Below are 21736 nucleotides of genomic sequence, written 5' to 3'. Positions count from 1 at the left end.
AAATATTCCCGCAACTTCATATAAAGCCAGATCATTCTAGTTTTTAAATTTAATTTGCACCATTAAATAAATCTTCAGTTTGTATTATTCGATGATGAAGTTGACAGCAAACCTAATAGGCATCTTGGCAACAGTCTGGGGACCATTTGCTGCTTCCAGGTTTCCTGTGGTCTGCCTCATTCCTTACATTTTTTATTAGAGTTTATTGTAATATCAAGTGCAAATGGAAATAAAGAACAGGAAGGAAAGGGGAAAGCAATACAAGGTAAAGAGAAAAAGAAGAAAAAGCAGGGACTTTGAACTTTTTTAAAATGCAGAATACAATATGCAATTACACTTCACCTTTTCTTTACATTTCTAATAGATGCAATCCATTTTTTTAACAATAAAGTTAACCCAGTAACCAAAACCTAAAATAAAATTTGCATTTCACCCCCCCTGTTAAGAGCAGAAGCAATTTCCAAGTAGAGACATAATTGGATAATTTCTTCTCTTTAATTCAAATAGGTTTTCCTTCATGGTCTCCCTCTTTCTTGATTATCAAGAGATTTCATAGCTGCTGAATTCAAAATTGCACATGGTGGTACATATAATTATTTTTCAATTAGTATGAAAAGTCACAGTCATTCAGATCTGATAGTAATGAAGGCAGGAGGTTGTGATTAAATCTTGCTGTAGTTGTCTCTACTACAGGCAGGCAAAATGTTGAATAGAATAGACTTCTATAGAATAGAGTAGAGTAGAATAGAATAGAATTCTTTATTGGCCAAATGTGATTGGACACACAAGGAAACAATCAATATTATTATAAGTCATAAGGATATGAGCAACATGTTACAGTCATAAGAAATATTCTGACCCCAGAAAGTTTCATTCTGTTTGGAGCATATGTTTTGAAGTTGGGATGTTTTATGTACCATTAGGCTGTATTTTTGTTGCCCCTATGACAATAAAGCAATGTGGAGGTTGTGTTCTTATAATGATTTGACAATTTTTTTCCTGATGGCCCAGGGACTTGGGATAGTCTGATGATCAGAAGTCAGTGATCTTTAATAGACAGGTTGGGAATAGAATTGCTAGATGCAAAGGTATGTTTGGTGGTATTTGGAGACAGAGTTGGGTGAATATGGAAGGCAATGCCTTGGGTCAACACATTTTTCACACCAGGAAGAGATGGATATTAGACTCCTGATGTGCAGCATAAGTGAGAACAACAGGTTGCTGCAGCATGAGGATTGTCATGTCAATGAGCTAAATCTTTCCCTTAAACGTATCTATTTTTCTCCTTCGTTAGCGCCAAAGGTCACGAGGAAACGTCTAATTTTCTTCCATTCGTCTTTCTTCTTCCCTCAGAGAAAATAAATGTGTTCCGAGGCTAAAGGACCACCCATCCACCCCCTCTTCTCCACCAAGAGAGAGAAAATGAAGGGGTTGGAAGCATTGATACCTTCACAAATGTTAGGAACATTTGTGCAATGAACTATTAGAAGTATTTTTCTTTTAAGATATGGCAATTGCAAAACATATTTTTAGCTTCCTACCTGCTCTTTAAGACCGACGTGAACCTGCTATGCAGGTTCCCAATACTGAAAATTTCCTAAAGTTAGTTAAAATTACTGTAGGTAAAATTCCTTAGCAAGCCAATGGGAACTTCATTCAGCATAGATATCAAGGGTATTGAACAATTATATTTCACTAGTATCAATTTATACCTTTCCAGGTTGAAATTCCTGGCTTGAATTCTTGTCTGTGCAATAAAGGATGGAGATCAACTACTGGTATCCGTGTGTAAACAAATTAATCTATATTTAAGGCAAAATAACAATGTACATTATCAGATATCTTCTCCACAATCATTCCTTGTATAAATGAAAATATATATACTGCTCAAAAAAAATAAAGGGAACACTTAAACAACACAATATAACTCCAAGTAAATCAAACTTTTGTGGAATCAAATTGTCCATTTAGGAAGCAACACTGATTGACAATCAATTTCACATGCTGTTGTGCACATTCAACTTTGTATAGAACAAAGTATTCAATGAGAATATTTCATTCATTCAAAACTAGGATGTATTATTTGAGTGTTCCCTTAATTTTTTTGAGCAGTATATATTTCTATCAGTCACTGGGTGTAGATAAAAACATTTATTTAATATGGGACAGCTGGAATCGGGGCAGGAAATTATTCTCCCCATAACTGTTATTGTACAATGTAGCTGTATCTAGGCCACAGTCTGAATTTTGCAGATAGACTTGTTCACCACCTCTTCACTTAATAATCACACTTCATCTGGCACAATATTCCACACAATTTAGAGGCATTTCTATTCAAAGTGAGTTCTTCCTTGTGTAAAATCTCAGAAATGGACAAACTAATCTATTTTAACATAGAAACATAGAAGACTGACGGCAGAAAAAGACCTCATGGTCCATCTAGTCTGTCCTTATACCATTTCCTGTATTTTATCTTACAATGGATATATGTTTATCCCAGGCATGTTTAAATTCAGTTACTGTGGATTTACCAACCACGTCTGCTGGAAGTTTGTTCCAAGGATCTACTACTCTTTCAGTAAAATAATATTTTCTCATGTTGCCTTTGATCTTTCCCCCAACTAACTTCAGATTGCGTCCCCTTGTTCTTGTGTTCACTTTCCTATTAAAAACACTTCCCTCCTGAACCTTATTTAACCCTTTAACATATTCAAATGTTTCAATCATGTCCCCCCTTTTCCTTCTGTCCTCCAGACTATACAGATTGAGTTCATTAAGTCTTTCCTGATACGTTTTATCCTTAAGACCTTCCACCATTCTTGTAGCCCGTCTTTGGACCCGTTCAATTTTGTCAATATCTTTTTGTAGGTGAGGTCTCCAGAACTGAACACAGTACTCCAAATGTGGTCTCACCAGCGCTCTATATAAGGGGATCACAATCTCCCTCTTCCTACTTGTTTATACCTCTAGCTATGCAGCCAAGTATCCTACTTGCTTTTCCTACCGCCCGACCACACTGCTCACCCATTTTGAGACTGTCAGAAATCACTACCCCTAAATCCTTCTCTTCTGAAGTTTTTGCTAACACAGAACTGCCAATGCAATACTCAGATTGAGGATGTACCTTTGTACCTTTGTTGCCCAAATTGCTCCTTGTTCTATAATATTGATTTATTGATCGATATTAATAATTCTATCTGGAAAAGTAATGTTCCCTAAAGCACTTGTTTTAAAAATCCAACCTCCCCCTTTCCCAACCCAGTTTGTTTATTTGATTTTCTTAATCATTTAGATTTCTGCGCTTTTTTAATCTCTTGCCGCAGATCAGACATCAAGGTGAGGCTAACCACGTGGACCATGAAATCTTCAAAATCGATTTTGTCGTTCTTGTTCTCATCAAGAGAAGACATTATTTCCTGATACTTCGGTTTGGTTTCTTGACCCTGTGAAGGAAAGTAAATAGGTTTTTTTTTCTTAAACAGCAAAATATGGGCATGACTTAAAGGAATCCACCCCCATCTCCCAAAAATGTGTTTTTGAGGATGACTATAAAAAAATAAGATTCTGGTTGTGGAGAGATTGGCCATATTCTCTCATAGTTCACTAAACAAGACAACAGTAGACAATTGCACACTTTCAGAGAAAAACTTTGCATGCCATAATGAAACCTCAAGGTCACTAATTTAACATTATTTCATTAGAACTGCCAGATTCAGAAAAAGCAAAAATCTTAAAATCAAATGGTTAGTTTCCAAACTGAAAATTCCTGAGTTGGTTTCCAAATTAAAAATTCCAGATTTGAAGAAAAGGGGACACATAATTATATTTTCTGATTTGTTGGTAGACAATGTGAGCCAAAAGCTGCTTATTGGGATAGTTGCTCTCCAGCCTCAATTTATAGAAGGTTCCCTCTTTTTGAGGAATAAGAAGAAAGAAAACTTGGGCTTGTGGTTAAGACAGAGACAATAATCTCCTTAGCTGCACTCACTTCACTTTCACTATACTGAATATCCCCACATTTATTTATTTATTCGACTTCTTTGCCGCCCAATCACGAAGGACTCAGAGCAGTGGCCTCATTGGACTTGCAGGTATGTATGAAATTTCTTCTGTGATGCTTGAAAGGATGTTTTATACAGGGTCACTATTCATCTGAAGGTTCTATGAAATTTGAGAGAGGGATCCCTTCCCAGACATCATTGTTAGATGTTGTAATGGAATAAGGGCTTCAAAAACTTCAGCAATGGGTTCTCTGCCTGGTTGCTGGGTGGGTGTTGTGGTTGGCTCTGGGCCAGCTCCTGCTCCGAGGACTATGGATGTTGGTTTGGGAGAATCCTCAAGTTCTCAGAGACTGGTTTTACTGCCAACAGCTTCGGAAAGTGAAGATTCTGTGTCAAGGGCAGACTCTGTGAGTGAAGCAGAATCGGAGGGTGAGGCAGGCAGCCCATTAGCTAATTACCCCATTAGTGAGTCATCATCAGACTCAGAGGAAGATGGATTAATAGATGCTCACAGGCGCAGGTTTATGACGAGAAGAGAACAACTGCACAAGTATTATAGAAGATAAGGGAGAACACCTGTGGCTGTGGCAATTTTGCTAATTTGGCTGCTGATAAATTGCCAACGTTGCTGACAGCGTGCTTGGGAGATTATCCGTTTGGAGAAGGACGAGTGTTGTTTGATTTGGACTGTTCCAAGATTTACAAAGACTTTTTGGATATTTCACAGTTAAGTACATTTTGTAGACTCTTGAAGGGGGGGTGGCTGTGACGCCTTCACAGCTGCCTTTATCTGCTCAGTGGGTTTCCCCCCCCACAATATTCAAGGCTTGAGGTTTGTGGGAGAGTACTTTGGCTATTTAAAGTGTGTGCGTACAATACTTTTGTTTTGATAAACTGACTCTGTTTACTTTACAACAGCGTGTGTGTTTGAATTTACATTTCTGACTTAATTGGGGCTTGTAACGTGAAGTTAGGCATAACAGTGGGCATGGCCAATGAGCTAATCAGCCTCCTGCACCATGGTGGGGGCCTTACCTAGGCTCTAGAGGCTTTCCTTGAGCCTCTGGGAGAGTGAAAACTGCCTCCACTGGTCTCTGGAGGTCCTCCAGAGCTTATGGGAAGCCCGCTTTCCCCCCTCTCCAAGTCTCCACGAGGACCCTGCACTTGCCTCGCATCCAAAATGGAGTGGAGACTCCTGGAGGGAAGAGTGGTGAGGGAGGGGCCAGCCAGGGGTGGGACTTGGAGATTTCCTGAACCAGCCATAACGTTAGCTACGAGTTCTCCCGAACCAGGGCAAACCCATAGTAGCCCAACCCCTGAATAAGGGCTCTAGTTTTACCTGTATAAAATGCATAAACTGAATTAGGAGCAGCTTCTTAGCTTCACATTTGCTGAGTTTGCCTTCGGCATCTGCCGCATTATCAAAAATCAAGGCTGCTGTAGCCACAGCTCTTTCTAGATCAGAGCTTTTTCCTAGAGCTGAGGGTGGAGAGGGAGAAACAAAAATATATGGAAGATGACAAATCAATAGAAGTCCACAGGAGTCAATGAAAGCACTGATATGGTGATAAGGAGGAAGAAGCTCAGAGAGAGCAGACTCCAGATCTGAGGGACCATCAGTATGGTCTGACATCTTGTAATTTCATGATACAATAATTGTTTAGTTTAGTGAACATTTCTAAACCCTGGGAAAAGACATGGAGGCCTAAATGTTCATGAAACTAGATTTTAACTTCACCCTTTTGAATTGCCTCATTATTGATGAATAATCACCTACAAATGATAGTGGTAAATATTACACATATCCCTCGTTCTATTCCATGTATAGGTAGGGTATTCCCCAACTTGGAAAGACAGTGTTGATCATGAAACATTCCCACAAGGAACAGCATGGTTCATCTACTAGCCAATAACCTGCCTTCCCGCAATATGGAAAGTCCCATCAGGCATCACAGCTGCCAAGCTGCAGGATCATTTGGGCCACAACATGAGCACAACTCTGAAGGACATTAGAAATAAAGCAAGAGGCTCAAAACTAGTACATAGATATAACTGTCACCCAAGACTCAAAGTCTAGACATACCAACCTGAACACAGTCTGAATTGACTATAGGAAAGCCTACAGCTCAATACTTCAAACATGGAATGGTGAATGCCTGTCGCTTTATAAAATCAACAGGACACTAAGGATCTTCCTCAAGAACTCAATGGGACTATGGAAGACACACTGAAGTCAGCTCAAGGAAACTCACTCAAGTGGCCATCAAGTGCAGCATATACCAAGGTACTGCACAGTCCCTAATGTTTTTCATACACTTGAACCCCAAAAGTCAGATACAGTGGTACTTATGCACTTAATTCATTCCGTGACAAGTTTCTTAAGTAGAAAAGTTTGTAAGAAGAAGCAATTTTTCCCATAAGAATCAATGTAAAAGCAAATAATGTGTGCGATTGGGGAAACCACAGGGAGGGTGGAAGCCCTGTTTCCTCCCAGGAGATTCCTAGAGAGGCCCCAGAGAGGCTTCTCCCCACCTGTTCTGACCCTGTTTTCTCCTAGGAGATTCCTAGAGAGGTCCCACAGAGGCTTTCCTCTGCCTTTTCCAGTTACAATTTTGGAGGCTCAAGTTTGTAAGTGGAAAATGGTTCTTGAGAAGAGGCAAAAAAATATTGAACACCCGGTTCTTATCTAGAAAAGTTCGCAAGTAGAGGTGTTCTTAAGTAGAGGTACCACTGTAATTACAAAAACTGATATGGATACAAGTTCAATAACTTTTTGTAAAAAGTATTTTTTTTAAAAAAGAATGAAATTACCATAGTCACATGGATGACATCAATCTGTATGTTAAGTGTGAATGGGACACTGACATGCTGATCTACAGAGAGAACATTGGGATGTCGTTCAGACTGTAGAAGTCTGGCCAGATGGTAGTCAACAGAAGGAAGGTAGTTATGACTGATGTGATGCAGCAACAGAGAGCCACACAGCAGACATACAGATTAGTTGCAAGTACCTTGGCATCTCAGAGTCACATGGGAACCACAAGGAGGAGGCAAGGAAGACTGCAACATCTAAATATCACCAAAGGATAAGAGCCAGCTTAATGTGAAGAACAAGATCCAGGCCATCAATACAGTGGCACCTATACTTATGAACTTTTCTAGATATGAACAGGGTGTTCAAGATTTTTTTGCCGCTTCTCATGAATCATTTTCCACTTACGAACCCGAGCCTCTGAAACTGTAACCACTCCTGTAGGAGAAAAGGAAGGAGGGGCCAGAGCGTCTCCCCCTCCTAGGGAGGAAACAGGGCCGGAAAAAGCAGGAAGAAGCCTCTGTGGGGTCTCTCTAGGAATCTCCTGGGAGGAAACAGGTCCAAAAATGGTGGGGAGAAGCCTCTCTAGGAATCTCCTGGGAGGAAACAGGGCCGGAAAAGGTGGGGAGAAGTCTCCATGGGACCTCTCTAGAAATATCCTGGGAGGAAACAGGGCCAGAAAAGGTGGGGAGAAGCCTCTCTAGGAATCTCCTGGGAGGAAACAGGGCCGGAAAAGGTGGGGAGAAGCCTCTTTAGGAATCTTCTGAGAAACAGGAAACAGGGTCAGAAAAGGTGGGGAGAAGCCTCCATGGGACCTCTCTCGGAATCTCCTGGGAGGAAACAGGGCCTCCTGTGGTTTCCCCAATGGCACACATTATTTGCTTTTACATTGATTCCTATGGGAAAAAATTGCTTCTTCTTGCAAACGTTTCTACTTAAGAACCTGATCACGGAACGAATTAAGTTTGTAAGTAGAGATACCACTGTACATATGCTCTGCCAATCAACAGATACTCAGCCATTATAGTGACCTGACCAGAGCAGGATTTGGAAACTACCAATGTGAATACCCAGAAGCTGCTCACAATATACAGAGGTTTCTAGCCCAATATCTAGAAAATGTACATCGCACAGAAAGAGAGCAGCCGGGGTCTGCTAAGTGTCTCAGCCATTCTTCTGGATGAAACCCAAAAGATCCAGGGGTAGATCAATATGGTGGCATCCAAAGATGAGCTGCCGAGGAAGCAACAGACATGGGGAGAAATGTCTAAGAGAGAAAGTGCCATGGCAAGACGAGACTAATAACAGTGGCATTCAGCTTGGCAATGAAGTTGTCATAGTTGTCATAGTAAGCTAATTGCACTCCTGCCAGGGGTTTCAGGAGAAGCTGTCCTCAGTACTGACTGCATCGCTCAGCATTATACAGGAAAAAGTTTGCAGGAAGAAATAAAACCCCCACAAGAATTGAAGGAACATTTCATTCTGGAAGTGCAACGAAGTATGCTTTGCATAGAGGGTGTAATTCCTAATTACATTCCCAATGTAATTCCTAGGCTTAATAGCGTCACCTAACCAGAGATGGATAGAGGAGGGAAATAGCATAAATGATCTTACCCTTTATAGAAGCCAACTGCTTGGAAATGGGAACACTGAAAATTAAGCAGAGAGAGCTTGATTCATATGTCTCACTATTAAATTTTACAAATTGTTACAAATTGTTTTTTAAAAATTATTTATTTAATTGGATTTCTGAGCCGCCCTTCTCCAGTGGACTCAGGGCAGCTTGCACAGTAAAATCAACACAAAAATACAAAATGTAAGAAATACAATATAAAGCTGATATAAAACCCCAACAATTAAGACCATTCAACTAAAAACCAGTCTCTCACACACACACATTCACTCATATACTGTCAGCCAGAAATGGTGGCAATGCTCAATGACCCCAGGCCTGCCGATGTGTGTTTTTAGAGCCTTACGAAAGACCAGGAGGGTGGGGGAGGTGCGAATCTCTGGGGAGAGTTGATTCCAGAGGGCTGGAGCTGCCACAGAGGAGGCCCTTCCCCTAAGTCCCATCAGGCAATATTGCTTGGCTGATGGGATCTGAAGAAGGCTGACTCTGTGGGCTCTGACTGGTCTCTGGGATACAGGAGGCAGAAGACATTCCCATAAGTAATCTGGTCCTAAGCCATGTAGGGCTTTATAGGTAATAACCAACACTTAAAATTGCATTCGAAGACCAATTGGTAGTCAATGCAGCTTGCAGAGTGATGGTGACACATGGGTATACCTTGGAAGGCCCATGATGGCTCACGCAGCTGTGTTTTGGACTAACTGCAGTTTCTGAATGTTCTTTAAAGGTAGCCCCATATAGAGAGTATTGCAGTAATCGAGCCACAAGGTGATGAGGGCATGACTGACTGTGAGAAGAGACTCCCTGTCTAAATAGGGCCGCAACTGGTGCACCAGGTGGACCTGTGCAAATGTCCCCCTTGCCACAGCTGAGAAGTGTTGTTCTAGGCTCAGCTGTGCATCAAGGAGGACTCCCAAGTTGCGGACCCTCTCTGAGGAAGATAAAGATTCCCCCTCCCAGGGTATGGACAGACAGATAGAATTGTCCACTCTGTCTTGTCAGGGTTGAGCTTGAGCCTGTTAGCACTCATCCAGACCCTCACAACCTCCAGGTACCGGCACATCACCTCCAGTGCTTCACTGACTCAACACAGGATGGAAATGTACAGCTGGGTGTCATCTACGTATTGTTGGTAATTCACCCTAAGTCATCAGATGATCTCACCCAGCAGTTTCAGGTAGATATTAAAAAGCAGAGGGGGGAAAGAACTGACACCTGAGGCACTCCACAAAGGAGGGACCCAGGAGCCAACCTCTGACCCCCTGATAACACCGACTGTGGCCAACCTGAGAGGTAGGAGGAGAACCACCATAATAAGTGCCTTCCACTCCCAACCAATCCTCCAGAAGGATACCAATTGCTTTCTTTCATTTGTCATGAACATAATATTAATTACAGTAGGTTTTCAAAATTTCTTATAAATAAAAGTATTGCCTTGAGTCTTTGCTGGGAGAGAAATAATAATAAACAAATACAAAATACTAGTTTAAGTAACTTCATTCCATTGCATGGAAAAATGCAAATTTTCCATTTACTTTATAATTTAAGTATGTGTTTTTGTAATTTGTGAGTTTTATTGAAGAGATGTCAAACTCATGACCTGCAGGTTGGATGCGTCATGTGCTGGCCATGCCCACCCCCAATTTAGCGAAGGGGGAAAAAGTCACATGATGACAAAGTGATGCTGCGAGTTTGACACCCCTGAGTTAAGGCCTGAATTATTTATTTGGGGAGGTTCTTTTCTTCATCCAAACCTATTTCTGACAACAATTTCAAAACTTTTCTTTGCATCTGGAGAAAATCTCTGTGTAGTGGAATTTTGCATTAAAATAGCACTTCAGGAAAATGGCCCTGTTCTTTTTCTCCAGGACATCTGGGAGAATTTTGGAATCTTTTCCCTCTACTTAAAATATCATGGCTTAGTGATATTTTCTCACATCATTATGTGATATTTTCTCACATCATTATGTGATGTATCAGGACTTCCCCCCCCTTTGATAAACTAGGTGTGGGCATGGCCAGTGCATGACACATCTGGCCCACAGGCTAGGAGTTGGACAGCCTTGGCTTAGTGGAATATCCAGTTCCAGGCAACCTATCATTAGGGCTAATCGTACAATTAGCAGAACCAAGCTCTGAATAGAGAGCAACTTAACTTTCTCCTGAGCCAAAGGTCAGTGTGATCTGCCATTTCAGTGTCTCTTTTAAAGAGTATTCTGGCTACCTGTTTTGTTTTGGCTGTAAATCAAAGTGTTCTATGGAACAGCTGCTCCTTCTGGTGCTTTCTGGAGTGGCTACCATTGCATTAAGACTGTGATGGGCTGTTCAGAACATGTATGAGAACATGTATGTATACTCTTGAGAATATTTGCGTATGAGCCTCAGTGGTGCAGTGGTTAGAGTGCAGTACTACAGGCTACTTCTGCTGATTGCAGGCTGTCTGCAGTTTGGCAAATCAAATCTCACCAGGCTCAAGGTTGACTCATCCTCCCATCCTTCTGAAGTGGGTAAAATGAGGACCCAGATTGTTGGGGGCAATATGCTGACTCTGTAAAGTGCTTAGAGAGGGATGTGAAAGCACTATGAAGCAGTATATAAGTCTAAGTGCTATTGCTATGCATCAGATACAGAGCTTTGTTCTGAAGACCCCATAAATTCATGGAACCAGGCCTATTTGCCAGACTGGGAGGTAATAACTGGTGCCCAGCATGACACAAATTAAATTTGAGGGGCAAATGACCAAGGAACACAGAAACCTGATAGATAAGCAAATCTATCTTCTTCTGGTTGAATGAAAGAAATGCCTCATAAAGTATGAAAGCACCTTATCTTTTGGAGTATGAAACACATCTTAATTTTTGGGGAGGAAAGTAGGGAAAAAATAATCTGCCTACCATGTATTCATCTGGCTAGTCCTTAGTCTGGTCAGCTTCAGCATATTAGTTTGCTGGTTTTGAACTCAAATGCTTGCTTTTTATCTCCTGGTTGGGGATAAACAGTTCCTAAAACACTTCCTTTCTCTCTCTCTTCAGAGAGAAACAATGAGGAAATCAGGTGAAGGGACGATCGCTTCGCTAGCAAAGCACAGAGGATCGCTTCACTCGTTAGCACCTCTTTGGGGTTGAAAAAAGGCTCAGCTGATTGTTGGAGGGAGCAGCAATGAAAAAAGCAGGCAAAGGGAAGATTCCTTAGCTAGCAAAGCATGGAAGATCTCATTAGCACCTCGTTAGGGCTTAGTAAAAGCTACATTCAGAGTATAAGATGCACCCAAATTTTCAGCCTCTTTTAGGGGGGAAGGGTGTGTCTTATACTCTGAAAAATACGATAGGTTTTTAAAACTAACCATAGTTAGGTTTAACCGTTGGTTTGGATTCAGATTTAAAACTAAATTGAGATTAATCGAAATCAAATTAGAAGCTTCTAGTTCAGGGGTATCAAATTCACAATGTCACATTGTGGTCAAGTGACATATCACAACTTCCCCCCCTTTGCTAAACCAGGGGATGGACATGGCCAGCACTTGGCCTGCAAGTTTCACACTCTTGTTCCAATTCTTTTCTGTAAGCATGCCTGAGGACAAAGACCATGGGAAGGTTCAGTCTAGTATTGATGCATCACACTTATCTTTTCACTTTCTACTGTTGGAAAAAAAATGAAAAAGTGTTTTTGATTATTTCATCATATGTAGACTAGGGTATGAAGGCAGGATTGAGCATCTATGGTCCCATTTTCCCATATGTTCCCATTGTCCCATTTTCGCAGCCTCTTGACATCCTAAATTCCTATTCCAAAATTCACCAATCATTAAATTTTTTAATTTCTTGATTTAAAGAGGGGGGGGGGATGACAAACTGGATCCCTTAAACCTCTGCTATGTTTAACACCCCAAATTTGTATTCAAAACTCTTCCCTCCCCTAAAAAGAAGGTGGAAAATTTTAGCCCATCCCCTTCTACTTGATGCCATTGGATTATCATCAAATGGAAACTTATCCCTTGGAGAAATGAAAATATTAGCTACGTAAGTGAGAGGAGTGATACGTGTTTTGGATGAGACCCAGTTTGAGTGAATGCAGCCAACAAATGCTTCCTCTTCCATGCCTCATTGGGATTTTTTTTTTCAACTTCTATTCTTTAACATTGAATAAAAATGATCTGGTCGATGGCCAAGTAGCTGGGTGGCTCTAGTCTACCCTTGTAGGCAGTTCAGCAGGACCACATTTATTAAGTCAGCTCAAACATTTCAAATTTCAAAAGCGAGCTACAAACATGAAAAAACCCCAGATATATATATTTTTAAAAGCTGAAGGGTTCTTTAAAAATTATACTTTGCATTAAGTATAATTAGTTGGAAAACATTCTTAATAATCAGAGCAGGTTTGCAGTAGGACCAACTGTTGATGAGCACTCCTTTGCTGGGTGTGTTCAAACAGAAGCTCAGATCTGTCTGATGAGTATAGTTAAATATGGACTTTCTTTACTGCACAGGGAGTTGAACCCCTAAGGTGGAGGAAGCTTCCAACTTATTTTCTATTTTTATCCCAGGTGTATTACTTTAGAAGTCACTCAAGACAGCGCAGAGATGAATAGACTGACAATGAAAATCAAAGACAAGGAAGGCACAGAGTTTTATAAAGTGTGGGTGAAATTTTATGATTGGATAGAAAATTAATATACTCTACATAGAAATTAAACTGGAATGAGGATAAAAGAGGAATGAATGGTGGTAGACCTAGATGACAAAATTAGGTTTTGAGGAGGCAGCATTAGATAAATAGCATGTACAAAAAATGAAGAACTGTATGTATTGAAATGATTAAAAATAACAAATTTAGAAGAGACACTGACAGTTTTAAAGTATATGGGAACAAGTTATCAGTCTGTTAAACAAGAGATGAATTAGGATAAGAATTACACAGGGAAAGGGAAAGGAGGAGAAACAGGAAGTAGAAAGGTGAAGGGAGAAGAGAAGGAGTGGAGGGAAGTAGGAAGAGGGAGAGAAGGAGTGAAAAGGTAGAGAGAAGATAGGGCGAAAGAGGGAGAGGAGTGTAAAAAATTAAGAGCAGCAGACTGATGAACAGCTATATAAAATAGGTGCAAAAAGATTGATTTAAAATTGATTGATAAAAATGTATAATTATGTATATTATTGATATATTCTAAGGTATATACATTGATGTGTGTGTGTGTGTAACATATTTTCAGATAATGAAAAGGAAGGTAGACTAATATAAATCTATTTCAAGCTATTTTGCTCTCATCAGCTAGCCATACCCTTACCAGGATTTTAACCTGGGGAGTCTGCCTGTAAGGCAGTAGCTTTAACCTCTTGACCACAGGTTCTCTCCTGCCCAGCTTGTACCATATGTTTTTTTCTGTTGAATCACCCTGGTATACCCTCTCGGCCCCTCCAGGGACCATATCCAAGGCAGTTAAATTTTTATAGCTGACAAACTATATTCTATTTTTATATTCTATAATTATATAGATAATAATATATTTTATATTTTATTTTATACTTTATATTCTATAATTATATATATAAAACTATAAAAGACAGCGAACATACCTAATACAGTGATCCCCTGATCATTGCGAGGGTTCCGTTCCAGGACCCCTCGCAATGACTGGTTTTTCGCGAAGTAGCGCTGCGGAAGTAAAAACACCATCTGCGCATGCGCAGATGGTGTTTTTACTTCCGCAGCAGCGAGGAGCCGAAGATTGGGGTTTCCCCACCGCCCACGCAAACTCCTCGCTGCCACTCGCCCGCCCTTCGCCTGCCCACGCCGTTCGCTCGCGCCGCTTCCCAGCTGAGTCCTGAAGCCAATTCGCTTCAGGACTCAGCTGGGAAGCGGCGAGAATAAACGGCGTGGGCGGGTGAAGGGCGGGCGGGCGCGCGGGCAGGCAGGCGGCGGACAAGCCGTTCGCTCGCGCGCGCCGCTTCCCAGCTGAGTCCTGAAGCCAATTCGCTTCAGGACTCAGCTGGGAAGCGGCGAGAATGAACGGTGTGGGCGGGCGAAGGGCGGGTGGGCGCGCAGGCAGGCAGGCGGTGGATAAGCCGTTCGCTCACGCACGCCGCTTCCCAGCTGAGTCCTGAAGCCAATTCGCTTCAGGACTCAGCTGGGAAGCGGCGAGAATGAACGGCGTGGGCGGGCGAAGGGCGGGCGGGGCGCGCGGGCAGGCAGGCGGCGGACAAGCCGTTCGCTCGCGCGCGCCGCTTCCCAGCTGAGTCCTGAAGCCAATTCGCTTCAGGACTCAGCTGGGAAGCGGCGAGAATGAACGGCGTGGGCGGGCGAAGGGCGGGCGGGCAGCAGCGAGGAGTTTGCGTGGGCGGTGGGGAAACTCCTCGCTGATGCCCGCCGCTTGCCCTCCCGCCAGCAAGAGGGGGAAGACCTAGGGAAACCGCCCAGCAGCTGATCTGCCCGGCGCCATCTACGCATGCGTGCCCATAGAAAAAAGGGCGCGCATGCGCAGATGGTGTTTTTACTTCCGGGTTGCAAAATCGCCATATAGCCGTTTCGCAATGATCGGGATCGCAATACCCGGGGGATCACTGTATTCTTTCCCCTTCCTATTTTCTCCAGGACAACAACTCTGTGAAGTCAACCAGATGGTGCTCATGCCTGCTTTTACAATAATAAGTACCTTGGGGTTAAATTACTAGAAACTCATAAAAATCCATCTACCTGTTCTGAAAGCTTGGACCTTTTCTCTCATTAAAAAACACACACAATGAATCCACAAATCAAATGAAGAAAGCATGTGAGGTTCCCAGAAAGGCGGCGGGGGGGAACTGCACTTGATTCTCACTTACCGTTTGAGTGTTTTCTTGGACACTTTGCTTGAAGAGCCATCGTTTGAATGATCTAGAGAATATGAGGTGGCCTCGGTGCTAGAGGTACAGCCACACATCTTTTCCAGCAGCTTGGCTACTACTGTTTATGATCTCTAGGCAACTGGAGGACTGGCAAGCTGGCAAACAGAAACCTTTGTGCTGGGAAGGCAGCACAGTCATGGAAATGTTCCCTGGTCATTGGGTTGCTGTAAATAAATCCGTCAGAGAGGAAGTCCCAGAAATCAAGAGGAGCTGTGTGACACCCAAGACTTAAGATGTTTGTACATCATGCACGAAGTGCCTTTTTAAAGTGCCCCTTTTGCATGGCGCGGGCATATTTCTGAATATTAATTCAGGATTTTAAATACAGAAGGAAATGGAATACACTGCATGACACACAATGTAGTTAATGCATTTGCATTGCATTTCCTATCTTGAAATTCATTATGCCCTAAACACACTTGCCTGGGAAGAAGTCCATTAATTTTAAGGAAGGTTGTTTGTTTGTGCTTCAGGTTTGTTTTGAGTTCAGGCACGTAAATGCAAGACAGGGTTGGATTGCCGCTGCCACTGCTACCGATGCACTGCGCGCACATCTTCAGTTCTCTTGTGTGCGCGTTCACACTGTGCAGCATGTTTTTGCTTCTGCACATGCGCAGGAAGAGAGGGGACATGCGCACACGAGGTTTTGGTGATTCTTTTGTTTCCATGCATACGTAAAAGCAAAAAAATCACCAAAATTGGCAACCTTAAATTTGAACATTAAAACAGAAATTAAAAATGGCCCCTGGTTTCACTTTCCACATCATAAGTATGTTGTGGTTGTATATACGGTATGCATTTATAGTCTCTCTCTCTATATATAAAAGCAAAATCCACTCACTCATCACGAAATCTCCAGAACAGTAAAGTCTACAAACTTGAAATTTGGCCTATACATTCATCGGGGTTTCTAGATGCTCACTAAGAAAGGATTTTTCAAAATGACTGCCAAATCATTAGCATTTCATATACAATACATTCATATACAATATATTAATAAGCTCTGATGCTAAGGAATTAGATGTTCTACTGCCCCTCCCCACCTGAAAAGAATTCTATTCCAACTGCCAGCTGGGTGTGGGTGTGGCCAGTGTGTGACTCATCCAGCCTGTGGGCTGGGAGTTTTTAGACATTCTATTCCCCCCCCCCCACCTGAAACACAGTCTGATGCTAAGGAGTTAGGCATTCTACTCCCCCTCCACACTTGAAAGGGAGAGAAGGAGATAAGATTGGAGAGGCTTCTTTGGGGCAAGCCTGGGAGAGAGAGATGATAGATGATTCTGGCCAGCTAATTAGACAGGCAGGCAGGCAGAAATATAAGACATAAATGCAGTGATGGGCTACCAAATTTTTTACTACCACACTGTGGGCATGCCTTGAATTTTCTTTCAACATCTTTCAGTGCAAATTGGGTGCTCTGGGGTGGAGCTCCATTTTTGCTATCCCACTGCATTGCCCCCCACCCAGGCAACAGCCCACCCCTGCATACATGCCATGCCAATACCAAAATAAAAAATATAGCACCTGGACAAGAATCACAATCTATTTGTCTATACAGTGTTCCCTCGCTTTTCGCGGGGGATGCGTTCCGAGACCGCCAGCAAAAGTCGAATTTCCGCGAAGTAGAGATGCGGAAGTAAATACACTATTTTTGGCTCTGAACAGTATCACAAACCTCCCCTTAACACTTTAAACCCCTAAATTGCAATTTTCCATTCCCTTAGCAACCATTTAGATTATTACTCACCATGTTTAATTATTAAAGTTTATTAAAAAAAAATATTTATTAAAAGCAGACGAAAGTTTTGCGATGACATATGACATCATCGGGTGGGAAAAACCGTGGTGTAGGGAAAAACCCCGCAAAGTATTTTTTAATTAATATTTTTGAAAAACCGTGGTATAGACTTTTCGCGAAGTTCGAACCCGCGAAAATCGAGGGAACACTGTATACTGTTTTCATCTCCCCTTTCTTCCTGTTGCTGAGTTTTCTTAATAACTTCAGTGAGGAAGACTGTTTTGTGGTTTTATGTGTTGCCATTATTTTTAACGCTGCCCCCCCTCTTCTTACTACTCTTTTTTTGCTCTATTTTTCTATTCGTCCTCCTCTTGTATTTCTTTCCCTTCTTTCTAAATCCTTTTCCCTTTCTTTCCCTCTCCTTCCCCAATCATGCATGCTATATAAGTAAACTATAATTGCTAGAATGTACATTATATATATTCCCTTTACTTTTCTGTACCCTGTTTTTAATGTATATAACCAATAAAGATATTTTTTACAAAAAACAAACAAACGATAATCTCAGAGGGCTAATCTTTCTAAAACCCACATTGGTCCTTTTACAATGTCAATAATTCTTCTACATGGTTCATTGTTTTTTCTTTATAATAGCAATTTTATTAAAAAGAGTTAATGAACTAGGTAGTTTCCCTTATTGTGTTCAATTGCCAATGTTAAATTATGTCAATCGTTGCATAGTTTTAGCAGACGATGGACAGTTTTGCTTGGTTTCGTTTGGGGTCAATATTACTGAGACCTGAGTATCAGGTTTTATTTGTCAGTTTAGTTTGCAACTTCATTTTTTTTTTGGGGGGGGGTGTTTAAAAAAATATGTTATCTGCAACAATTTATCTTTAACTGAATGGTTCACTGAAGCATCAGAGTCAATTATCTCAGTAGCTTGGACAAAACTTGACCAGAGCACTGCAAAAAAAAAAAAAAAGCTTATTGAAATACCATCTTTCATGCAACAGAAGAAAACTTATTATTATTAAAGATATGGACAATTATTTGCATTTAATTAAGTTTAATGTTTGCCCAGCTCACTTCTTTATCCTGCATCTGCTTAGTTTGTGGAGTGCTATACTGGGCATGACATTTGAAATCATATGATAATTTTGTCTGGTAAGGCCAGTAAACACTCAGCTCCATCCAGTTGCCCCGACTCTACCGCAAATTAAGGGATGTCAAGGTCCTAAAAGGGGAATCTTTTATCAGAGTTGTATTAAAGTTTGTAGATGTTTAGCATATCTTGCTCGTTTCATTTATACTTTTTAAATTAACCACTTAATTGTGTCCGACTCTTGGCGACATTATAGGCAAATGCTTTCTGTGCTATCCTGTCAAGCACAGAATCCTTTCAATTGTTATAAATATCAATTATATTATTATTATTATTATTATTATTATTATTATTATTATTATTAGCAGCAGCAGCAGCAGCAGCAGCAGCAACAAGAGAGTTGGAAGGGACCTTGGAGGTCTTCTAGTCCAACCCCTGCTTAGGCAGGAAATCCTACACTACTTCAGACAATGTATGCTTAAAAACTTCCAGGGTTGGGGCATTCACAACTTCTGGAGGCAAACTATTCCACTGATTAACTGTTCTGACTGTCAGGACCTTTCTCCTTAGTTCTAAGTTACTTCTCTCCTTTTTAGTTTCTACCCATTGCTTCTTGTTCTACCCTCAGGTGCTTTGTTGTTGTTTGTTTCTGGATTCGCCAAGTATTTATTTATTTTATTTATTTATTTGTCAAACAAGTATAGTATTATAGTACATATTAACATAACATAAGTAGAACGTAGTATTAGAAAGGACAATAAGACAGTAGGACAGGGACATTAGGCACATAAGTGCATTTATGCACGCCCCTTACAGACCTCTTAGAAAAGGGGAGAGGTCAATTGTAGATAATGTAAGGTTGAAGATTTTGGGGTTGGGGGAAGAGTTTGACTCCCTCTTCTTTGTGGCAACCCCAGAGATATTGGAACAGTGCTATCATGTCTACCCAGGTCCTTCTTTTCATTAAACTAGCCATGCCCATTAAACTAGCCATGCCCAGTTCCTGCAACCGTTCTTCATATGTTTTAGATTCTAGTCCCCTAATCATCTTTGTTGCTCTTCTCTGACTTTTTCTAGAGTCTCAATATCCTTTTTGCATTGTGGCAACCAAAACAGAGCACAGTATTCCAATTGTGACCTTACAAAGGCCTTATAAAGTGGTATTAACACTTCACATGATCTTGATTCTGTCTGTCAACCTTCACTTAGACCGCTGCATTCTTTTGCTTGGTTCTCAATAGTTACGGGGCGGGTTAGAGATAAGGGGTGTGGGTGGGAAGCGCACAGGAGGAGATATAGGTTTCGTTTTCCTAGGTACCAGGAGGAGATCGTTAGAGGAAAATTCCGGAAGAGTGACGTGAGGGCCCAGATGTCCCACCTGATGATTATAGGCAATGGGGATTGGGCACGGTCCCAAGGGGGGTTGGAAAAAGGGGCTTGATATACATCTGTATCGTGCCATTTTCTCAGACTTTGCTTTTCTTTTGATGTTTCTAGTTCTGATTTTGATAAATTCACTTTTGAACTTTTATAAAAAGGACTCTGACTTTTATTTGTCTGAATTCTGACTGGCAGCTTGACACAACCCCTCTGTTAATGCAGCCTAGAACTGTGTTGAGAGATTTACCATCTTTCTCTTTCTCTTTCTCTTTCTGTCTCTCTCCCTCTCCCTCCCTCTTTTTCTATCCCTCTCTCTGTTGTGGTTGGCTCTGGCCCAGCTCCTGCCCCAGGGAATGGGGAGGTGGATGCAGGGGAAAATTCAACATGTCACAGGCCTGTGTTATTGCCGACAGAATCAGTTCAGAGTTTAGTTTCCTTGGACAAAGAAGAAGGTGGGAGTGACTCGGCAGAGGAGGGCTTGGCACACAGCCCAGGCAGTCAATCTCCCTTATCTTCCGTTGATTCAGATGATGACATTTTGGACCCACGCAAGCGCAGAATTATGCGTAGAAGAGACCAAGTAAGAACGTATTACAGGAAATAAGTGAGGCCACCTGTGTTTGGGTGGGGCTCCAGTAATTAGGGCTGTTGCTATAAATAGCAGCTTGTGGGTTTGGCCATTGTGGAAGAATATCTGATCGCAGTTCGTCAGGAATCCTGTGTCTTCTGGACTTTGTTGCTTTTTCACGCCTTGGAAAACAAAGCAGAGCAACATGTGTGTGTGTCTCACTTCGTTGGAAGAAGAAGGGGTGTGAAGTTTCTTCACAGCTGCTAGCTAAGTACTTAATGACTGCTTAAGGGTAATTGTACAGACTACCCGGTTGTTTTGGGACAAGTGCTCTTTGCCGTACAAAAAGAGTGCTTTGTTTATTTTGCATTTTGTGATAAAGAACATTGTTTTGAATTTTCAAACGTGTGTCTGAAATTTGTATCCTTGAATTTTCGGGAGGCTCCTATCAGAACCCTCTCCAGACTTGCTAGGATTCAGCTGGCATATAAATTTGTTATTTATAAAATTATAATATTTATACAAATATTATCATAGACCATACTATATTATATGATAATATAATTATACACATACTGTATATATTTCTGTATATTATGTATTTATAATATAATTAGTATATTTATATTAGTATATTCTCTCTGAGTCTCTGGAGAAAGGGTGGCATAGAAATCCAAACAAATAAAATAAAAGAAATAAATATTACTGCATAAGGTAAAAAAAGTAAAAGCACTTAGACTTACATACTGCTGTACAGTGCTTTACAGCCCCCTCTAAGAAGTTTACAGAGTCAACCTATTGCCCCTAACAATCTGGCTCCTCATTTTACCCACCTTGAAAGGATGGAAGGTTGAGTCAACCTTGAGCCTGGTGGGATTTGAACTGCCAAATTCCAGGCAGCTGGCAGGCAGCTGAAGTAGCCTGCAGTACTTCATTCTAACCACTGCACTACCATGGCTCTTTTGTGTGTGTGTGTGTGTGTGTGTGTCTGTGTTTGTGTGTACAGGTTTGACAAACAAACAACAATACCTCTATCAATCCATCATCTTTATCTATGATTGCTGAAAGTTGGGTCACCCTCAGGACTGGGTCTGCAAGTAGCTGCGGACGTCAGAGTAGATAGAAATGTTGAAAACCTTCATCACCTCCTCCCTCAATTTTCTTGGGAGTATTTGGTTGTTTTTTTTGCAGATTCTGGGAAAATATGGTTCTTTCCCACCCCCACCCTTTATTTTATTGCTGATCTTTCTACACATTGCCTCCCATGCTGGAATTGTTCTTAGATTTCTGATGTCTTCTTTAGGGAAAGCCTATGGGGGAAAGAAGGCAGTGTATAATTGCTGTGTCACTGTCAACAACGTTTGCGGTCCGTGTTCATTACCCCTTCAATTAATACCCAGAAATTATATAGAAATGAAGCTGCTCTCAGCTTGAAAACAAGAGAAGGTTTTGTCATTAAGGGTGAGAGGTGGATTTCTCCCCACATTCAATTTGAATCCTGTAACAAAGCAAGCAGAGCTTTATATCCGAGTTGGAGTTAGATGACATGCAACTCAGAAGGCTGAGTCATTCTCAAAACCAAAGTCATACTCTCAGCTGAGAAATAACCTCCCAGTTCAGAATA

The 21736-nt window shown here is 41.3% G+C and overlaps 1 protein-coding gene across 1 annotated transcript; it reads right to left on the bottom strand.

Moving 5' to 3' along the window:
• Positions 1 to 735: 735 nt before the first annotated feature.
• Positions 736 to 15416, bottom strand: SNTN (sentan, cilia apical structure protein). Its single transcript, XM_070738153.1, has 4 exons — positions 15259 to 15416; positions 8428 to 8462; positions 5341 to 5480; positions 736 to 3443 (listed from the first exon to the last, which is right to left on the bottom strand). Exons 1-4 carry the CDS (start codon positions 15354 to 15356, stop codon positions 3285 to 3287), a joined length of 432 nt encoding a protein of 143 aa, XP_070594254.1. The 5' UTR covers positions 15357 to 15416; the 3' UTR covers positions 736 to 3284.
• Positions 15417 to 21736: the final 6320 nt, after the last annotated feature.

This window comes from Erythrolamprus reginae, chromosome 2 (assembly GCF_031021105.1).
Source record: "Erythrolamprus reginae isolate rEryReg1 chromosome 2, rEryReg1.hap1, whole genome shotgun sequence".
NCBI classification, from domain to species: Eukaryota; Metazoa; Chordata; class Lepidosauria; order Squamata; family Dipsadidae; genus Erythrolamprus; species Erythrolamprus reginae.
The sequence above is the reverse complement of the archived record's forward strand: the minus strand, read 5'-3'. Positions and strand labels throughout refer to the sequence as shown.

Bases quoted from the DNA above. Each gene is read 5' to 3' on its own strand.
- SNTN (XM_070738153.1), bottom strand. From the start codon at position 15,356: ATGTGTGGCTGTACCTCTAGCACCGAGGCCACCTCATATTCTCTAGAT. The intron at 8,463-15,258 runs GTAAGTGAGAAT...CTTAATTTTCAG, and splicing joins TCCAAGAAAACACTCAAACG to TGTTCCCATTTCCAAGCAGT. The intron at 5,481-8,427 runs GTAAGATCATTT...CTCCACCCTCAG, and splicing joins GCAGTTGGCTTCTATAAAGG to CTCTAGGAAAAAGCTCTGAT.